The sequence below is a fragment of the Schistosoma mansoni genome, chromosome 4, assembly GCF_000237925.1.
Source record: "Schistosoma mansoni strain Puerto Rico chromosome 4, complete genome".
Lineage (NCBI taxonomy): Eukaryota > Metazoa > Platyhelminthes > Trematoda > Strigeidida > Schistosomatidae > Schistosoma > Schistosoma mansoni.
This window is the reverse complement of record NC_031498.1, coordinates 14,221,554-14,244,901: the sequence shown is the minus strand read 5'-3', so window position 1 is coordinate 14,244,901 and position 23,348 is coordinate 14,221,554. Positions and strand designations below refer to the sequence as shown.

Genomic DNA, 23,348 nt, shown 5'->3' with positions numbered 1-23,348 from the left:
TTGTTGAATAGATTTATTTTATTGATAACGTGTATCTACTTCATGTAAAACTTCTGGAATAGACAAGTAGTAAGTACGCATATATTTACTTAGAAATGTGAATGCTGTATAAGTGAATTGCATATTGGCTTTGTGATTCTATTAAATATATTGATTTTATCTTCATTCATATGAGTGTTTAACGGCTTGATTTTATTACTTTACTTTGTTATTAATAAAAGGATTTGAGCGTGATCAGTATGTGGGATTTTGAATCTTTTATTGTTGATAAAAGTGAGAAACTTACAAGAAAATTGCTAACTACTAAGAGTATTCATATCTACTGATCTAAAAATATCACAAAGAACAATGATATGTTTTTAAAAGGAATAAAAATAGCTTCTACATTTCACACATTCAACGCCTTTATCGTTTGGTCCTGGGAACACCAGGGTGAAGGAATAACCAAAGTGTAGCATCACCAAAATTATTCAGTATTGTTCGTTAGCTGTATCCGTAAATATCAATGGCTGGGAATCTGTGTATACATTTTTATATTCATCACTCTTGCCGCATAGCTCACTCCTAATGCATTTGATCTTACTGTGTAATGGTTCAAAAGTAACGTCCGAATTATGGTAACAATTCCTAATGTCTCTATTAAACTTTAAAATGCATTCACATCAGATAAATATTGGTTGATTTAAATATCAGCTTTCTTGATTGAATAAAATGCTTGACGGTTATCATGGTAATATACACTTTAGATGCACCAAGATATTGGATTTATATGTCCTTTGATGTAAACTGGGAATCAATGTAACTGTAAAGTGTCTTTTCAAAAAATATATTCATAAGGAACATTAGCCACGCAATTTGTTTATATCCGAACAATTAAAAGAAAGTAATGGGTAGAGTGAGGACTTTTACAGTGATACAATCGGGAAATATATAGTGTAACTGTTTATTTACTGACCTCAATTTTACCAATAATTATTTATCATCATATGAATATGTCCCAGTATTCTAAATATAAAATTCATTTTATTCAGTCGGTCGATCATTGTTGTTGTCTTATGATTTATCTTCAGCTGATTTGGGTTGGTCGATTTCTTTAGTGAATGAATTTTATCCCAAACATTTAATTCAGATAATAGTTTGACCACGATTTATCGAAGTGATATTTTAAAATAATATCATAGTCGGTCGAAAGGATGTTTTTACAAAACGTCATAAATGTAGTCACGCAAACAATGTAAACCGAAAAGGATTGTTTAGCGATTTCTTATAAGTTTGCTAACTAACTGCTAAACTTAAGTCATATTATTTTGTTACATAGTTGAAGTTATAAACTACGCTATCGGTTGAATGATTTTTTTAAAAAATGTTTGAACTAACTTTTATTAATGGTTATTTTTGTGATTAGTTTCACCATTTAAGTTTATCATGTTACCAGTAATAAAATAACCTTATTCACTGGTCAATTGTACTGCCGTTTGAAAACTTTACTCAATCAATCGGGGTTTCTCTAAAGCAATCGTCTACTCTTCTCAACGAGTTAGAAAATCTACCAAACACCTACATTCACGCAATATATCATCAATAATAACAGCCAAATATATGTACGGGTAATCGGAATGCAGTGATGCACTCAATACTGATTCAGCTTTAACTTGTACGTAGATGTATATGCATTTTTATATTTTCTGAAAAAGTAGAAGTTTAAAAGGTACTTTTTATTATCTAATTTATTTTTAGCCTAGTACTTAATTGTACATAACCAAGAAAGACTTGATATGGATTAGTTGAATCAGTGGTCTGTAAGGAAGATTAAAGAAAGAATGTTTAATTGTAAATTAACAAAGTAGATTGTTCACTTCACAGTGCAGGTAGAATGTTGTTGGTATGTATAGTTTATTATAGAAAGTAGGTAGTGGGGAGCATACAAGTTTGGGGGAGGTTTATGGATAAAACAGTTACGAAAATTGATGGTATTCATCCAGTTAAATTAAAAAATAAGTTGAAATCAGTTGTATGTCGTAGTTACTCATGAATAGGTTATAAAAACGGTTGTAGTATGTTTCATGAAATGAAAACAAGAGTTCGCCCTCTCAATCTCTTTTTTTATCGATCTCGTTTTTGACTTTGTAAATACACAAAAGATAAAACAAATATTGGACAATATGTAGACTATATGTCATGTTCACCCGTGATCAAATTTGGGACAAGTATAACCTTTTCGTCATTATACATTACTATCTTCGAGTTACCATTCAGATTATTAGCATTCTCATAGTAGCCTGAATTTCTACTGCTTTGCTCTGTGTCATGAATGCTTACTTCGATGTGATTATTCTCTTCTTTGCTTGTTTGGTGAATACTTGAGATGCTTACCGAGGGCGTTTCTTCATTGGTGGTACAATCATGTTCTTCTAATAATACCTGATTTGAGTCTGAATGACTGCGATTGTCTTCTTCTTCTTGAATATGATCAGAGTGAGTGTTAATACCTTTACGACGACTATAATGGCGGTTACGGCTTCGGCGATTATGATTGTTATCTTGAGGAGAAACACTATGATTGCGATTGTCCACATTATTGTTACTATTAACATTACTGTGACCGTTATTTAAAAAACTTCGATATTGTTTTGTGTTATAGTGACTTTCTGAGTTATGCTGACTTGATGCATCTGAAGACATTTCTCTGCGAGATTTGGGATTAGAAGTACATGTTACTGATCTTTCAAACAATTGAGATAGTCTGTTATTACTCTGGTCGTAGGAATACCGACGGTAGGATTCATTCAGGCTCACAGTATCGTCAGGTATCTATGTGAATAGAAAATTACAATAATTGTAAGTATTTAATTAATTTCGTTTAACCATAGTTCGTGTACGTAAACTAAAATTATGTAGCAAAGAATATTTGCATAAAAGGGATCCTACAGTGAACACGTTTACAAACTGTTTATCACACCCTTTGTCCTTTGAAATATTTGACAGTTAGACCGACATAAGATCAGTCCAAAACCTAATTAGACATTATTTTTAAAATTCATTCAAAATCCACTACTGCCAAAAATATTTCTTGGTTCGTTAATAGATTTATTGGTAGGAGAGTCCTACCAGCTCTACAGAATCTTAATAAATACATTATGACTTATAGACTAGAGCTTTGTCCTTTAAAATAAATAACATAATAAGTTATGAAGTGATATTTGGAATCTATTTAAACGTGCATCATTAAGTGCTTTATTCCTTGATGGTTCGCTTTCTTGGAAAAACAGAATAAACTGAGAAGTTATAAATCGTATAACTAGCACAGATCCTTGATCTAATGGTATCTACAAAACTATCGATTACCGAATGATAATGTCATTTTAGTCATTTGTTTATATGAATTGAATTCTATTGATCACATGTGAAATATGTCTACTAGATTATAGGATAGGATATCGTAGTGGACTCTTTGTAACTTTAGACAGAGAAAATCCAGTTGAACCCCTAAACTTCGATTTTTTTTACAAATCAATATTTATCCAAACTTAGGAGAACTGGGACTCGCTTAATGATCTTATCAAATATAGATTAACTTTATAATCACAAACGCTAATAACTATATGTTTAGACCATCAGTAGCAAGATGAATAATTATATGTTTATTTAACGTTCGTAAATTAAATAACTCAAATGAAAATTATTGGTCCTGAGCAATAAAATGTATAAAGGTGTATTTGACATTCAGCTAGATATCATACTCAAGAAATCTTTTCTGAATTACTTAAGAATAGGAGGACATTTTTGACCAGAATACAGCTCACCAAAGCACGCAATAAAAATGGAAGATTAATCTTCGGATAAAGACAATAAAATTAAATTTGCGTATCAAGTAAGTGGTCACTTGGAATAAATCACACTGAAATCCCAAAACAATAACAAAAATAATACTTACTGTGCTGTGGGCTTCTGACTTTCTAGAAATGTGCAGTAAACTGGGATCACGTTTTCGTGTACGTACACCTAAAATACTGGCAACAAATTCTGTATCAGATACGTGTTTAGTTGGTCCGTTAGTAAATATACTATTATTATTGTATAAATAACTGGAATCCGTATTGGCATTTGAATTACAAGTTGCTAGAAAACTATCCGTTCTTCCAAAACTCTGTGATGACATTTTTTTAATCCACGGATGATTCAATGCTTCAAGTGGATTCATCCTTTCATCCGGATTCCATTTTAAACAACCTTCTAGAAAATCTATCATATCTGGGTCAAGTGGTTGTGGAATTTTATGGCCAACATTTGTTTTGTCACTTGATGGTAGGCAAACGGAAGAGTTTTTCGAACTGGTCAAGGCATCAACTAAAGTCATAGAGCCAGGTGATTTTCTTAACTTTTGACGTTTATGACTACCAGAACGTTTATGTTTAGTTGATGAAGAATTTAAAGATTTGTTAAGATTAGTTAAAGCTTCTTTTGTTTTATCTGACTGTTCATTTCCATAGGAGTGTTTTTGTTGTTCAATCATATATAAAGGTTGACCATTACTACCGAAATAATGGTGACTTTGACTGCCTTTTTTAATCATTTGCATCGGCGGTACCCCCAAGATTTCCATAATACAAGCTAATTGGTCGAACGCATCTTCACCTGGAAACAACGGTTCGCCTTAAAATAAGAATAATAAATCAAACGTTAAGGATTTTAATTACCAAACGTTTTTAAAGTCGTGATCGTATTAGGGTAAATGAACATATTTTTAAGATGAATATCGATACAACAGGAAAATGTTTGTCCTTCTGACAACAGTGTCTCATTAAAACACTAGTAGTCTATCAATACATATTACTAGATGCTAAAAACTATCTTATGCTACCTTGTTAACCAATGATATTCTCGTATATATAAACTTTCCATAATATTTGAAGATCTGAATGTTTTGAGAAAGTAGGATCTTTTTGTGATTAATTTTAGATTATTTGTACTAATATCGTTTCATATTGATAATGGTTCTTTTGGAAAACTTTTTACTTTGGATGTGAAGACCAAGGGTGGTTTTGGTGAGGTGACAATTTTAGTAAGATTTAAATGAATAACGTAGTATTCCCATTGTAACTGCCGAAATATCAAGTAGTTATATGTACATCTGGAAAAAAGGCCAGTATTGAGTTCTGTTATTCTAGATTGTAACACATTTTCGGCGTTTTAATTGGCTAACTATAAGGAATGGAAATAAGTATTTCCATTTTAATAGGTGGAACCAGCTTTAGGTCAGAATTAACGTATACTATCTTCTAATTAATAGTTAATTTCGAAAATACAGAGAATAATACAGTTAAGTCAAACTAATAATATACCTTTGCCACTGAAACATGAATGACAAGTAATGTCACATAACAGGTTATAATTCCCTTTTAGTTAGAATTCCGCAACTATCCAATCCATCTAATCGAGCGGTACTTCAACTGTGCTACATTGATGTAATGTGACGTTCAAAGTTTCAAATGAGTACTTAATGAGTGCTAAATTACTTACTTATGCCTATTGACCTTTGTGGAGTAGCATAGATCGCCCACTCTTTCTTACTAACTTACGCTTGTTTCCCTCAATGGAGTATAGGCCGCCAACCAGCATTCTCCAACCCCCTAGGGAGTATTAAATTAGTGAAAAATTTACTGTAAAAAATTTCCTATCCTACTTCAGTAAAAATCCATTGGCAATTTCGTTTTTTCTTAATGTTATAACATAATAACAAATAACCTGTCTTATATACTTATTTTTCTTTAATAAAGTATGGATTTTCAGATCCTTTCATTTCCCTCTTTAAGCTGCTTTTCCATCATAAACTGGTTTGAATAATTTATTTCTCACTTTCCTATTATCAGTCATTTCGAACTCACATTTAATTTTTTTTTAGGTTTATGTACCAAGCTATCATCTTTCTTTTACGTGTGCCATAGCATGTTAACCAGATCCTAATATTTGAATTGAGTGCCAATAGTAAAAGAAGATTTTTGTGACAATCTTATACAGTTAGTCTTATTTATGAATTACATAGTAATCACTGGAATTTACAACAATACCTCGTTAAGGAAATGTTGATCTATCATACAAAATGTGAAGATAAAGATGATTTAATAGACTTTAAAACTTGTTTGAATTATTATTTAAGGTATCTATTTCTATGATTTAATAAACCTTTATCATTCACACTTCAGTTATCTCATTACGAAAATGAATTGTTTATTGTTAACTGTTAGTAGTATATAACAGATCTTTAAACTTTGATCGCATGTCAACAACATGTAGTGACAAAGTTTGAATGACATAATATAAAGGAACTTATAATAAGTTGAATAACCGAATTCCATATTTATAATTTGTCAACATTTAAATATTCGATAAAAAGTCTTTTATATATACGAAGGAAACAATATAATTTATATAAGACAACAACGAAAAAATTCAACTGTTGGTTTAACTTTTACCGAACAGTTTTTCTAGTTAATCTTAGCGTTTAAATGTAGATAAAAAAGGAATATTAACTGGGAAGTAATACTTTCTTCAGTGAATTAGTTGAAATTTATGTAATGAATAGACAAGTTAACAGATGAATATGAACGTTTAATAAATAATAATGACTCAGAATAAACTTAGCAGTTTAAGTCTTATAGACTCATGATTTCAACTATAAAATTACTGAAATCTCCACAAAACCTCTTCTGATAATAATCATATGCCCACTAGTGACTGACTTCAAGAGATATTTTCTGGAGTTCTAGTGGGAAGCAGTGACCAGTGGAATTCAGATAGGTCTATTGTGAGATATCAACTCACTGAAGACAATGATGAACGGTTGCTCAACTTCGTGGTGGTTTAGTGGCTAGGCGCTCGCGCGCGAGACTGATAGGTCTTGGGTTCGAATCTCGTGAGTGCGGTATGGTGAATGCGCACTGCTGGGGAGTTCCATAATAGGACGAAACGGCCGTTCAGTGTTTCCAGGTTTTCCATGGTGATCTAGCTTCAATTGACTCATGATTTCAACTATAAAATTACTGAAATCTCCATAAAACCCCTTCTAATAGAATAATTAACTTTCTGAGCGGGTGCAAAATTGGTATTTAAAATGACTTATGTAATATTACGAATCTTCTTTAAGTTTTTATACAATTTACAACCAAAGTTAGAGAATATGTAATTCACACTATTGAATGAGTTGTAACACATCAGTTAATGATTTCTTTTCAATTATAACCTTATCATTGCTTTGATAACTAAGAAAATAATAAATCTTACATTTTTTGAAGCCTGTTAGTACAATAAAAGGTTAGTTACTTTTCATATACTGCTTACAATAATTGGATTTGATTGATTACGTTTAATATGTGTTAAATTATCTTTGAAATTAATGATTAAGCAAGCAATGCTTAATGTACTTAAATTAATAAGTCCCTTGGTAAATATCGAAAACCTGATCATGTCTATCTAATAAATATTTTAATTTACATTATTATCTATGTAATAATCCATACAAACTGATAGGCTAACAAGTTTAATACAATAAATGTAAAATAAATAAAAGATAGTAATGAATATATGCTCCTCCACGAGGGGTAACAGGCGTAAGTAAGTAAGTAAGTAAGTAGGTAATAAATATATTCACTGTCTATTAGGTAAGAAAATGTTAGAACAATTCAGATTAATCTTAATGTTAACATATTCACGTGTACATTAGTAAGTTTCATTATCAAGATAAGAAATTTGATAGATAATTTGTAAGTTGTTTCGTTTCTATGTTATATCTTTTGCTCTTCCTATTTTTAGGCAACATGATGGTTAACGACTATGATAATACAAAAAGTAAGCATAATGATAACATTAGTAAATGTCATTGATATGTAAAGCATCACAAGATGAAAAAAGCCTACACTATAAAGTGATCTAATAAAATAATTTTCAAAACAAAAGTAATTCAGTTTTTTTTTCTTTTTTTTTTGCTAAACGTTCCCATTTTTCAGACAGAAATATATAAATATAAAAGTATATTTTTGGAAATTAAATGGTGGAGATAAAGCTTGAATAAAATGAATTTTCATTTATATGCACTTGTATATATTCAGATTGTACAACAATTGAACTCATTTGATATGGTTGTTGTTTCACTCACTTAAAAGTTCTTGGAGAAAAATCTAGTGAAAATTATGTCAATTTAAATCGTTGAAAAATTACCGAAACTTTCATTACTATAGATTTAGAACATTCAAGAATACATAACAAAATATTGAGCAAATTATGTTTGAAAAAAGTGCTCAGGGAGTAAGGTGGTTTTTATGAACAATATCATGTTAAAATGTTGGATATTTCATTAGGACAAGAAGCATATACAAGATTAAATTGTCACTTAGGCTTATAGATACTCTTAGATAATAAAAAGACACTATATTATTACATGGATCACCTAAGATTTAGGTCGAGATAGTTAATTACCAGCAAATATCTATTAGCCAACAAAATACATAATGAGCGACTAGAGAAGTTTATCACTTTAACAAATACATTACCACAGAATTATTTCCTTCAGATAAATTCTGCTCTAAAAGGAGTTTCAAATGCGGTTCGTTTACTATTCTATGTTTGTTAAAGAAAGTGGAAACATTTAGAGTTAAATGAAATGATTTTGTATCTCTCTGAGTGCCTTTTCACTATTAATTATATATTTTATAAGCCTACAAAATCTAACAATGTGTACGGCTTCGGTAATTAAAATATGTTAAACGCATATTATTTATTAAAAAAGTAACTATAAATTCAATAGTTCAAAACAGTAATGATTTCAAAACACCATTTGTTGTGAAGTACTGTTATAGGTGACTGACAGTGCCAACAAACTTCTAAATAGGTAGACAGTCACAGACTTTTTGGCATAGCACTTGAAGTGATTTGTTGAAGAAAGATTACCACATGAACTGACATCAAGTTTAGATAGCTGCTGGAAACCAGTTGTCATTCGTCCTATTCATGTCTGCTTCCAATTCTTAGCGCAGTGTGTTCTTCGACCTTGCTCCTTCCCGTGTTCCTTCAGGATCCCAAGTAAGCGCCTGCTTTGTGATGCAGTTTGGTGATTTCCGAAATGTGTGTCCTATCCACTTCCAACGTCTTTTCTTAATTTCCTCTCCAGCTGGAAGTTGATTTGTTCTCTCCCACAGTAGGCTATTGTTATCGGTATCCAACCGACGGATAGTGAGTATCTTGCGTAGACGATTGTTTATAAATACTTGTACCTTTTCGATTACGGTTGTAGTAATCCTCCACGTTCCAGCTCCGTACAGTAGGACTATCTTGACAATCGTATTGAAGATTCTGATTCGTAATTATGGTCAAGTTATAAATATATGAATTATGTCATTTCATTTGATTTACATGAATCTTATTTCAGTCTGTCTTAACTTATAACTAGAGTGTACAAGCTTTGAAAATCATTCACCACAAAACACTGTTTTGAATTTAAACAATATGCATAAATCAGACATTATTCAAATCATCTCATATTTTAAAGGTTGAATTTAGTTTCCATTTTTTTATTTATTTATTTACTTTAATGAGACATCTAAAATTGAAAATATCAATGAGAATATATTGTGTATCGTTTTTATAGTAAGTTACAATGTGTGTAAAAAAGTTTCTTTCTACATCAGGTCACACGATGATTGATTTTATGAAATATGCACCGAAAATTAACAACATAAACTTTGTCCTAAGAAATGATCTATCTAAATAAATAAACATTGTACTCATTACTATAGATGATACAGATTGTTTAACATTTCATTGTTTTAATTCACTTAGTATTGTTTGTTTGGATCTTCCCATCGATGTGTTTAGGACTGCAACTGGTCAGTCTCTAATTGGCATATGTGCATACTGTGCGTATTGCCTCGATATACCTTAATTCACAAGCATGGTAAGCAGAGATGGATAGTGGCTAGCAGTGGAATCCAGTTTGACGCGCGTTTCGTCCTATTTGGGACTCGTCAGTTGGATGTACCAGTTGCAGTCCTAAACACATCGATGGGAAGATCCAAACAAACAATACTAAGTGAATTCAAACTTCACCCCATCGCACAAGCAAGTGGCTATCAGGACTCAGTGGCCGAGTGGATAACGCGATGGCGTTTGAAGCGAGGGTACTGGGTTCGAGTACCAGAGTGAACATCAACTCTGAGATGCAGGTACATCCAGCTGACGAGTCCCAAATAAGACGAAACGCGCGTCAAACTGGATTCCACTGCTAGCCACTATCCATCTCTGCTTACCATTTCATTGTTTTGTTTGGGAAATTTTGTTAGAAATACCACGGAAAACTTTCTGGAAATCACATTTCTTGGTTTACTCAGTATGAGATCCAATTTGTTATGTAGTAATAATATGGATTCGCTATTTCAAGATTATTGATTAGTTTTTGTTAATATAAACCATGCTAGTTTCAGTTGTTACAAAATCCTGAGTTAATAATTAACATCTGACCTAGCCATCTTTCTCACTTCTACTCGATTCTAATATAATTAAAACTTCACGAAACCAAGAAGATTGATTGAGAAACCGTGAGTAATGGATTTCAGTTAGCTCAGAAGTTGGACAGGTATCACCAGTGAAAATGGATAAAAGTAATGGAACATCGTGAACTCATCGATTTAAAAAATGAAGGCTACTAGACTCCAGTTCAGTAATTTGCATATAACTCGCTGGTCTTGATCCATTAGGATCAAGGGTTCGATCCATAGTTTGGTTATGGTTACACCTTGTTGAAGAGTTACAAACATAACTTTAATTTTCAGGGAGTATCAGCTGAATTCATTACGTGATATAAACTATCTTCCAACTAAATAATCTCAAAATTCACAATTTTAAAGAGAGATTTAGACTTATATACACACCAAACAAAACAAGGTAAGTAAAAGTGAAATCTTTAGAAGAGATCGCATTCGTGATGGAGACACATCAGAACAATGGTGGTTACGTTAAACATGAATCAGGGGATCAGGTGTTGTATTTTGTTAATTCAGGTATCTCCCAAAGTTCTTATTAAACTAAGCATGTGCTAAATAAATCTGATGTCTATTCTAAACTTCATGGTATAACATGAATTTATATTATTCCAAGGTCAAACCTAGTATGATCAATGCCATGCTTTCAGAAGTAACTGTGTATCGAGTAGAACAAACCGAAGCTCGTTTAACAGAAATGCTTTACTTTGTAGTTGTTAGACATGCTTTCGGCCATCAAACTCATACCTCACTCTCATTCATTCATTCAGACGTAATTTATTGATAATTATTAAAACAGAAGAATTTTACCTTCCAAATATAATGACTGGAAATAGTATACACTGAGTAATGTTTTAACGTGATTTCGACTTATAAGAAGAGTGCTGTATATACTTAATTGTAATAACTAAAAAAATTTTATTTCTTATAATTTTTACTCTTCCAGACCGAGTGGTTTAGGAATGTCAGTGATATCTAAGGAGATCTTTTATGAAGAACGCTGTTTGGACCAGAAAACCGTATGTTAAGAACTGTCTTCACATTTATGCTAAACGGTATACATGGATTTGAAAATGATTTTAAGTACATGAACAAAATAGAACCGCTAATAAACATATCTGGTTAACTTGAAGAGTTTTCGTCTTATTGGTTACTGGATCATTTTGACTTGAGTATTAACGGAGGTGTAAAATAAATGTTTAAAAACGTTTTGATAGAGACTATGCGGAAAACTAATATAATACTTCAAAAACCGAACTATCCACTTATGACTTAATACATACACGGTATAATAAAATGCCAGCAGATGAGTTTTATCAAAAGAAATGGCAATATTACAAAGAAATATATTATAAAAGTCTTTTAAAAAGCGATAATGGTGAATAGTAACAGATAAAGATCACGGAATTACACAGACACGATTTCATCTACCTAGGATATTGGATCCTACTGATAATGAAGAATGTATTCCAACCATCACATGTATTTATCCATTGTCATGTCTAAGAAGTTCTCAAGCTACGTCAGAATGTTGTCTAGAGAGTCAAATCAACAGATGCTTATTCAACCTTTATCCTTTACCTCACGGTATCGTATCATGAAACGAATGTTTACCCACCTTTTTGACCACTTCAACGTCAGTAAGCATAACTGATAGTACTGATGGGTTATAATAATTTCACAACCTATCTTAACTAACACTACGCTGGCTTATAGGACACAAGCTGCTGTAGTTCAGACCAAATATGAATTAAGTTCGCCTGCAACTCACCATCAACACCCAAACAGTTACAGAAATAAGCGAATACTTAAGGTGTTCTGGCTTGCGAAAGTAGATGAATTTAGCTCCAGACTTCCTCTAATGCCTATGGAGTGCTTACATTTCAGTGATAATTATTGTGTGCCATTACTAAGGAAGCTGATAGCCAAGTGGTTGAGTCTGGAGTTATTTAAAGGTAGGACAAAAGATCCATCAAATATGCGATACCAGTAATACGATATCCCTACTCTATCTCCAGTTTGTTATCGGTGACAAGTCTAAAATGTACGACTTGTTAACCCTGGTAACTGTATAAAGTATAAAACAATGGTATGCATGGTAATAAATTTGAATTTTTAGTGTTACAAAACAAAATAATTACTGAAACGTTAAGACCAGTGTTTCACGATAAAACAAATGCAAATTGATAGGGCGTTAGGCTGAATAATCTGTAAGAATAGTTTAAACTTATAATCATATTCGATTAAAAATAACTTACCAGTTATAAATTCAGCTAGAATGCATCCTAAGCTCCACATATCAATTGGAGTACCGTATGGTAAGCCAAGAATGATTTCAGGTGCACGATAAAAGCGTGACTGTATATAATTATATGGACATTCGTTAATATAACAACTTGATCCAAAATCGATTACTTTGATTTTGCTTTTTCCTGGACGTCGTAATAAAATGTTTTCCGGTTTCAAATCACAATGAATCACTTTATTCCTGTAAATTATAATGATAAAAATAAATTCTATATCATGATATTCCTGGGATTGTTAAGTGTTCTATTAAGTGTTGACTCTTTGCAAACAAACTTTGGTAGGAACGCTATTTCAGTAAACTCAAAATAGATGAATAATGAAACTAGGAAATAATATGAGAATGTACTGCATTTTTTTATTTTATTTGAACATATAAATATTGGTACAAAGAGGCACCAAATACATATGAGCCACACAAATCTCATTTGATTTGTGTGAGGGCTGTGATACTGTCCAGGTGCCCAAATAGAAGCAGGTGGTTTTCCTAGAGGCCCACACCCGGAGCCTTTGACCTAAAGATCTGATCCACAAGGCAGTGAAGCATCGTAAGGAGATGCAGTCCCATGGTGGCCAGTGACCAACGATTGGTTCATACGCCATTTGTTCCTTCAGGATACTGGAGCTCAAGTGCACCATTAGTTTGGAATCAGGGTTTTCCAACTACACTAGGTGGACTCTCCGTGTCCACCAACCCGGTTAAAGCGCCGGACATTGGCTTTTCGTCCTCTCGATTTCGTAAATAACACTGCAATAGTACTGCAAGCATGAATCTAATGTTATATTCAATTTTCGCAGAAAAAAAACAGTGCTTTTCGCGTAACATTAAATTTAACGTCATACTGACTCATTCTGAAATCTTGACAATAATTATATCCTCTTAATTTCAGTTCACTTCAATACTACAAAATGTCATTTAATATAAAAAATAACATTAATCTCTATGAGGTTACTGGTATTTGATAGATTACTTAGAAGGATTGATGGTTACGTGAATTTAAATAAACAATTTAACAAATAAGTCATCAAACGTTTTATCTAAGCCAAGAATATGTTACCACTACAGTGAAAGCAAAGATTGTTTCATTTACGAAATTACTTATAGTTGTTAAATGTTACAAATAAGTGGTAAATAGTTTTAACTAATAGTAATCACAGTGCTTATTTGTAAAATAATTGAAGCATATCGATCAACTTTTGACAGGTTTGTCAAGGATGTTGTCGAAACATTCATATGACAAGTCAGTTTATAGTGATACTTAAGTAAGAGCAAGAATATAAAATTAATATAAGAATGCAAGAATGAAAGGAACTCAGAAAAAAAGAGGGAGTGAAAATACTGTAATATATTTGAAACGTGTATCTGTAATAATGGTAAGAATTGATTTAATCTTTTAGCTTCATACCTGGAGGATTATCAGTTTACCAAGCTTCCATTCATGCTGAGTAATCAATCAAAACTCAAGAACAACTGTAGGAAATAACTGTTCTATATCCAAGAAGAAAACTCAAGTTTCTCAGATTGATTTTGTTATTTACTAATGAGATATTCACTTATACTTCTTTGCAGACTTAAAACATAATACATTTAACAAGTAAACGAAACAAAACCTCAGTAATAATAGTGTAAAGAGATAGTGAATGATTGTCATAGAAGTGACCTGATCAGCGATGTTCTCTACAATATCCAGTTGAGAGCACCACACTGTTTAACTTGAAAATCAGTCATTAGCTTATTTAAAAATCATAATTTTACGAAGAACACTTACACTTTTCCCTGGCTATATATGTTTTAATCAGAAACACTACTGGGATAGTAGTTAGACTGTGAAAAATCTACTGCCAACAAGTATATTTAAGGTAGGCTAATATGAGTATTCTTGAGTAGGAAATGTGACTTTATTGTTGTTGGAAGCTAGACTTGAAACCATTTAGTAATGGAACTTACGTAACATTCGCTTAGTGTCATTTTAGTGTTGATTTGTATGAATATATGTATGCTTCTGGAGCAATAATCTTTAGAGCGAAGTTCAGATAATCAAAGGGATAACTAGTATTCAATCAATGTGATGTTGGTGTAAGATACATAATCATTTGTTAAAGGTTGTTAAAACACCTTTAAGGTTTTGAAATTTTAGCTTTGACTAATAAGAAATGTAGGATTGAACTAATCAAATGACACAATTAGTAACAAATATTAGTCGTAGTTATTTTTTCAAGTTCCTATCCTAATTACAGGTCAATTTTGTGTACTAAATTGTCTTCATTAAGTTCAATTTTTACATAGTTAACATTCAAACTGATGAAATGGATATTAACTAGGAAATATTGTGATATTTAGTCAAGTTTTTACATTTTTTCCTCTCTATCGTCCATTCAGTCAGTTATTCATTCATAGTTAGTTTTGTTGACATAAAAAAAGGATATGACTAAAAAAACTACTTAGTACATTTTTACCATTCAACTGGGACAATTAAATAAAAAAAGAACATTTATCATATAGATATGTTTGAAAACGTGTCATCTTAACATAACTTCTTCTACGTACTTATCTGACTTGATATGATTCAAATATAGGTCATACATATGCTTAAAGACAACTAACATGGTATTGGAAAGAAAAAAAATGTGTAAAACAATACTACTAATAAAAAAATTTTCACTCATTTTCTAGATTGTTACATCACCTTCTTAAAATATCAGTAACCTATACATGATCTTATTATTTTGACATTGACTGAGGAAAAGAATCATTCGTTACACGTATAGAAAAATAATGGATATTTCCTACAAATATTTTGTAACTGGAATTGCAGTTGGAAATCATTGAAGATAATAAAAACGTAATGTTTAGTATTGAAGAGAAAAGTTGTCTTATTGATTATTTGAAATCGAATTATATAAGTACTAGTGTACATACTTTATTCATTTTGATAGCTAGAACAACTAAAAGCCTTTTTATTTTAATACGAAAAATCGAATTTTTTTCAAATCAAAACTATATTATAGAGAAGAAACAAAAACGACAGTAGAGTGACAGCTAATTAATGATTAATAAGATGTAAAGTTTCAAGTTTTGGGTAACACTTGAAAACATTTCAGAACAAAAACTCAATGGAGTGTAGTTAAAATTGTTATCTCACAGAAAAGATGATCACTTTCGAAAATAGCTTGCACTATAAATAATTCTGATAATCAGATTTTTAGAAAAATCTAGGAAGCGAGATTTCGACAGTATTGCATTTACTGAGCTTAAAGGATATCCGAATACAGTTTATTGAAGAAAATAAAAAATAGTCCCCTAAATCATGAAATTTTATGTAATTTTTCGAAATCCTTTTTGAAATGGCCATATGTCACTCGGTGAATCGATGTTTTACCGTCGGTAATGCTGAAATACTTTAATATATCATTGATTCGATTTCGGATTAAATCTGATGCAAACACTAATAGGGTTCTCAGTACCACGCAGAATAATTCATTTAATTTTCTTTATGTTCCATTTGTCATTCCGAGGTGGCTACTTGGTTATGAGAGTCAGTTAACTTCCAATGACCACAAATTCTCATCAGTTATAAGATAAGTATCACTTTAAAAAAGCTAGTTATTGATTTTATTTGTTAATTAGAGCAAACAAGGATGAGTATTTTGGCTCAATACAGCAACCTTTGAAAACTTTTGGTGCATAATCGATATCAAATTGTTGAGTCTAAAGGAAGAAACTACTGAGAATAACGTGAATTAATAGACAAAGCAATCTCTGTATCATGTGTTAAAAGCGAAAACCGAGGATTTGTGATTCATTTCACTTACGATTATATTTTTAATTCGCTGTTATTTTAAAAAAAGCCTCCTTAAAGCAGATGATTGAGTGGCCCAGTGGTTAAAATGAACGGTATCTAAACAACAGATTGAAAGTTTGAGTACAATACCATCCGTTTAGGAGTAGACAACTGGTTAGTCTCAATGGCTTTCACATAAATATGTTGATCATAAATTAATGGACGAAACTGCGATTGACAACTGAGTTATAATATATTACTATTTCCATGATAACCTATTTTAAAATCTTGGAGATCCTGTATGTCTAAACTTATCAAGTACCCAGATCGTATTCCAATGTTCAAAACGACTTTACAGAGATTTGTTTACCAAATGTTCAGTTATTATTACACAAGAACATGAAATTATATACTATAACGAATTATTTACTGTTCTATGATATACAAAACATGGGTCGGTTGAAGCTAGACATTAACACCGTTAGATGCCAGCTCAGTGGTCTAGAGGTTAAGCGCTCGCGCGCTAAACTGATAGGTCCTGGGTTCGAATCTCGCGAAACGGGATCGTGGATTTGCACTGCTGAGGAGTCCTATAATATGACGAAATGGACGTCCAGTGCTTTCAGGTTTTCCATGATGGTCTAGCTTCAATTGATTCACGATCTCAACTATCAAAATAATGCTAATTTGTCATGAAGATGTTATGTAATCTAATCACTATTGAAATAATTCATGAAAAAAATCTCAAATAATTCTAATTTTATATGTTAACCTTAGATATCTCATTCATACTTGAGCATTGCGTACATAAGTTAAATCAATCTTCAAAAAAAACACAATTGGTGTTATCGAAAACATAAAAATAGATTGTTATCGTTTTTTCAATTATCTAATTTCATTCACAAATAAATTTTGTTTATTCAGTTTATTTTAGAATTCAGTGTTTTGTTTGCAAAGTCATGTGCATGACGGTATGTGAAACATCAGAATAAATATAGACCATAAGTTATTAGTATACATATAACAGTCAAGGAGGACAGATTAATATCGAGGTAGCAAACTGCTTTACAAATCTATTAACAAATAAATGAAGGTTGTCTCAGTTTAAAAATTCGATCTATATGGATAAACATTTACACAATTTTTTTTCAAATGACTGCTTCATATAAACCAATGTCATGTAATCTGATCTAGAGTACCGATCAAATGTCAATCCAATCGCTAGTTTAAGTGACTGAACATTACTTTACTTGATTTTAGTTGGTTGCTAGCAATCAGTGTCAATTTTCAACACCTCAACTAAAAATTTATTTGAATAAGATAGGTATTTAAATTACATGTTATTTCTAATATATCTTCTACATTTCCAGTCTGCGTGGATTTCGGAATGACAGATTAACTGTAAAGATAACAATTTTTTAAAGAAGGCATTAAAGAGTTTTTTCAAGGAAAATCTTGGACCAGATTGCCAGACCAAACGTTGGATTTACTTCAAATTCATTTGCTGAGATTTTACAAATATATTATTCCTATTTAATGTCTTACATCAATAAGTACTGTGAAACTATTCGCTCTAATTTAGACGAAAGTTCTTATAAATTTTTTAAAGACTTGAGAACGACCTATTAGTTTTAAATTCTTTTGTCAAAACTTAGGAAACTGAAGATTTGACCTATATTTGACGTAATTTTTAATGTAACTCGAGTTTAATGTTCTTTTCACACCAGAATATGTTATACTTAATTATGAGTTGCCACATGTGTGCTTAATAACTTTTTAAGAGATTTAAATTAACCAAAATTATCATGGTTTAGATGTTACGGATTTCTACATTTAATGGGTTTTAGTTTATTATGAGATGAATTTAAATGATTCATTGTTTCTCTTGATTAACTTAAACACTTTTATATATGCCCTAAGGAAGCTTTTAATCTCCTTGTTACATCAAACACTTGTGATTCCAGTTAAAATAATAATTCCAAGGGGATAGCAGAATGTATAAAAAGTGTACTAGGTGCGAATGTTTCATAAGTAACCATGGAGATATATATTGCTACACAATGTTGTTATAAAGCCCAATATCGAAAGCTAATATTTATTAGTAGAAAAATGTCTACCATAATATTTTTATTTCATTGTATTATTTAAAACAAAATAAAAACTTTTTCACTTCTTTTCGTAACTTGGTGACAGGATATAACGGTTGTATTATGTATATCACATTAGTAGAAGCTGCGTTAACTCCTGAATGATAGGATTTACTGTAACTGTAACAACAATGAATCACCGATGGAGTTTTAGACAATTGATGGAAGATTTGCAAATGAAGTCTTTAATATATGGATTTTCACATTTTATGAAAGAACTATGTACGTTTTCATTGAATAATAAATTGGTTTTCCCCACGTGAGTTCTCATTTACTACGTAGTGATCAGTTGTAAAATATGGTACAAGATTATCGGCTTTATAGGTAACCTAATAATCTGTCACTTATTATTCATAATAACTAGTTCAATACCAAGAAACCTAATTAAATAAGGTCGTTGGTAAACGCGAATAATATCCATACTTTGAAATGAGATTCACTGTGACCTAACCGGCAATAAAAAAAGTCTCAAAACAGTCAAATCATGAATACGACGAATAAGAACGTTGACAAAAGTCATTGGCTTGCGATTTTATGTGATGTTATTTTAGATTGATATTGATCGCATAATCATTTATCTTGCTTGTTTTTGATGTAATTCGCTCGACTTTTTTTCCACTGCTTAATTGTTTTTTCTTTAGATTTCAAACAGTTGATTCATGAAAGATCAACATTCATTATGGAACAATGTGTATTGAAAAATACATTATCATAGACCAACTAGCTTGACTATTTCATGAAACCTGGGCTCCAAAAACAGGATAATTCTAGTAAGCATATTAAGATTTTAGCGCATGATTTTGTGAAAAAAATTCGGTTAAGTGTTAATAGACGAGTCGTTTATTAAAAGTTAATAAATAACTAAAACTGTCAGTATGACTAAAAGCCTTGTGATCATTTCAAATATATATATATGTATGTATACCCTAAGATATCTTCAGTGTTGTACGGCCTAGTAACTCAGCTTTTATTAAAGCTGTTAGCACATTTATATAAAAAGAATTTAAATCATTATCGCCGTTTGATGTTTAACCGTATCCTTCACTTAATTTAGCTTTATTAAGCTAGAAGAGTCACAGAAGTCTTCATATGAATATATTTCTTTAACAAGGAAAGTTTCCATATGAAAGTAATACACACATTATAGTAATTACATTATATTAGATATTATGTATCATATTCATAGCATATGTACAGCAATTATATATATAATAATATGAGGTCAAAAGTACGATCTAGGAAACAGCCCTTGTTTTAACCACGTCCAAGTGTATTAAGGTTACTGATTGTCGTTATCATATTTGATGAGGTGTATTAAAGTAAACATTTTCGTAGTCTGAACAGAAAAACCACTTTTTTGGCAGTTGGATAGCTTTGTTTTAAACTCTTGTAGCAGTTTCCATTCTATTAGGTTTTTTACTTCCCTTAAGTATTCGTGTTAGTATTCATAATCATTGATTCACTCAATATCTGTGCTGATACAGGCCTTCCAGAATTAAATCAGTGTCTTGCAGTGCCACATTTTATTTCGATTCAGTCACTTGTATTAACAGCTACGTGCCTTATAATTAGTGTGTTTAACCTAGAATAATTAAAACATTGAAGATGCAACGGCACTGGTAACAAAACAAAGAAACCACTACGTGACTTGATAAACCTATCATCAATTTTTTGGAATAGATTATTCATGGGTCATCAGATTTGAAAATATTAAATTTTCACGTGAAAAAAGCATGTTGTTCATGTTTTTCTATAGATCCGACCTTAACAATGCACCGAATAGTCGACTTGATTTGACGAGAAGACTAGGAATGCATTTTTATTCAAAACCGAACACACTCTAAAATGATAAAAGAAATTTAAAGCTTGCATTGATACATTTGGTAATGCTATATCATTGCAGCTAGATTATTTAATTACGAAGAGTTTATTACCAGTTCAAACAAAATTCTTAGAGTATATTTTAAACAAACCTGTCCTGAAGGACAATGATATCTTCTCTGTAGAGCACATCCAGCTCAAAGAATCTATCAGTACTAAATGTTACATTTATCTGACTATAAAGTTGTTAGTTCAGTTAATCTAACTTTTTCAAAACAACAATAATTATTCTGCGGGAAAAATATTTATCATTAAAGGTGGCCACAGTCCCAAGATGACCTTTCTTGTTAAATTTGTATAGATAGTTTCATAATAGTGCAGGTAGCATATTTTATCATCAGAAATGGAGTTTATGAAACCAGTTTTGAAGCAAATCATTTCATTAGGAAAATACGCTTCAAATGAAATGTGTAATTCTATCCTAAAATATTACAATTCCCATTGATTGTAGGTTATAACCTGTAGACTTGCTTTCCTGTTTTATGAATCTATTTATTCTCAGTATTACTAGTAGTTAAACCAATTATTAATTCATGTACTAAGAATAGATCTGAATTACAAAAGAGTAATTATGAAAGGCATGTAGATTAAAACGCTTAACATTGTTCGATATTAAAATAATTACATATAAACCATACTAATTAAATTTGATCCTAAAATAATACCTATTAAAGTATAATCGTTATTAATGCTATGTCATTTATTGAATATGATGAATGAACATATTAACCAGTAAAACATATTTAATACTATTGCTTAGCTTAATGGTTATTTCGTTGTACCAACCATATTAAAGTACATTTCACTTAGATTTCTCACACACCACTAGATATCGAATCGATCATATGTAGAGGACAAAAGATTTTTTACTCTACTCGAACTATTATACGTATCGGTTCTGTTTATATGAGCACAGAAGATGACTATAACTAATATCAAATTTATGGTGATTACTGAATGTTATAAATTAAATGAAGTTAAAAGCCAGGAAGCACAAGACAGCTGTTTTGTTGTAATATGGCACTCAACAACGGTACGCATCCATAACGCCTCCACAGGTCGAAATCAGAACCTTCAGGTATCCAGGCGGACGGTTAAGGACTATACCACTGTATTGTCATCCATTGCATAATATTTTGAATTAATTGGAATTAAATATATAGATCGTTGTTGAAATTTTCATTCATTTGGTCAGTGATTCTGTCTTGTGGTAGCTATTTAGACAGGACTTAAGAGATCAGTTCCATGAGAAAGTTTTACTTATGATCAGATTAGTCATTAAAGTGATTTGTCACTAGGTAATTATTACACCATAATGTATACTAATGAACACTATACATCGGAATAATTAAAATAGATTTAGATTACATATTTATATAGTTAACTATAAGAGTTAAAGTTATGAGGTTTTGTTGCTTTAATCTTTTTAATCATTCAATAAGTATATTGATTATAAATTAAACTAAAACAACAATAAACTAAACGAAAGAATCCTATTCGCTTGGTGTTGTTTACTTGTATCTATGTTTTTGATTTCTTGAAAATGTAATGCTGACAGAAACATAAATTTATGAATTTCTTACCTTTATTTATAATGTATAAAGATACTTCAGATTATATCAATGAATCATATAGTGATGCCCTCTCTTGTAGTTTTTATTAACCCGTATTTATCTGATCTTTTTATGTAACTGCTTACTCTAAGCTTAACCTTTTTCTACTATCCCGCCCTACGAAAATTTGAATGAATACAATAATTACTTGCAACATCATTTGCAACCATTTTACATTTATTTAGATCTTAACAATCATTGCCAAACTATTTGGATACGTTGGTGAGTCAGGTTCTGGTCAACTCGTTTTCATTAACAATATATTTTTGACTGTGACTATGAGTAATAGTAATTTGAATCATATAAGAAGCAACAGTTTTCTCAGAATTACAGTACCTTACTGACGAGTACTTTCAAGAGCAAGTAGCACTCATTTCATAAAACTTTCAAAATACTCTAACTTCGATTCACTTAGTGTAATTTTTTTAATACATATCGATATATTCAGTAGGAGTTTTAGATCGTTAGTTTGAAAAAATTGTTTAACATTTCCTGCTAGACATGATCAGCTATTTTGATTGATTAGAAAGCAGTTTTTGTATCTGACTGATACTAACATAAAAACCAATGAAAACTAGGAGGCCATGGACACTTGTTTTTCTTTGATTTGGAGCTCACTCTTGCGCATTTACTGTCCTACATAAGCTCAGGTTTAGGTGTCAAGTGACCTTTCAACTAGTACTTCAGAATTTTCCAGATTTCTTTCTTTGGCTTACTGTTTCTCTGTCATCTGAAATATCTATCTTATTCCCAAACACCTTTGAACTTCACTGGTCATGACATCAGTAGGGAAAAAGTGACCATTTTTTGTGTAATTATAAAAACTCCAGATTTTGTTTTTAAGATATCCAAATAATTGAAATGATTTTTCATACTAATTTACAACTTTTTATGAATAAAGAAATAGATAAACATTTTCCAAAATAACCGAACGAAGTTGCTGAAAACATTAAATCATTAAATGACAATTCACTTAGTATTGTTTGTTTAAATCTTCCCATTGATGTTTAGGACTGCAACTGGTCAGTCTCTTATTGGCATATGTGCACACTGTGCGTATTGCCTCGATATAGCCTTAATTCACAAGCATGG

At 31.2% G+C, this 23,348-nt stretch overlaps 1 protein-coding gene across 1 annotated transcript in view; it reads right to left on the bottom strand.

Moving 5' to 3' along the window:
* Positions 1 to 18: 18 nt before the first annotated feature.
* Smp_150860 (serine/threonine kinase) overlaps positions 19 to 23,348 on the bottom strand; it is a gene marked incomplete at its 3' end in the record, with an annotated part of 40,125 nt that continues 16,795 nt past the window's right edge. The window contains exons 2-5 of the mRNA XM_018796910.1: positions 12,788 to 13,017; positions 3,935 to 4,653; positions 2,374 to 2,811; positions 19 to 138 (exon numbers count right to left, since the gene is read on the bottom strand). Coding sequence (XP_018652004.1) covers positions 19 to 138; positions 2,374 to 2,811; positions 3,935 to 4,653; positions 12,788 to 13,017 — 1,507 coding nt within the window. The remainder of the gene's footprint in view (positions 139 to 2,373; positions 2,812 to 3,934; positions 4,654 to 12,787; positions 13,018 to 23,348) is intronic.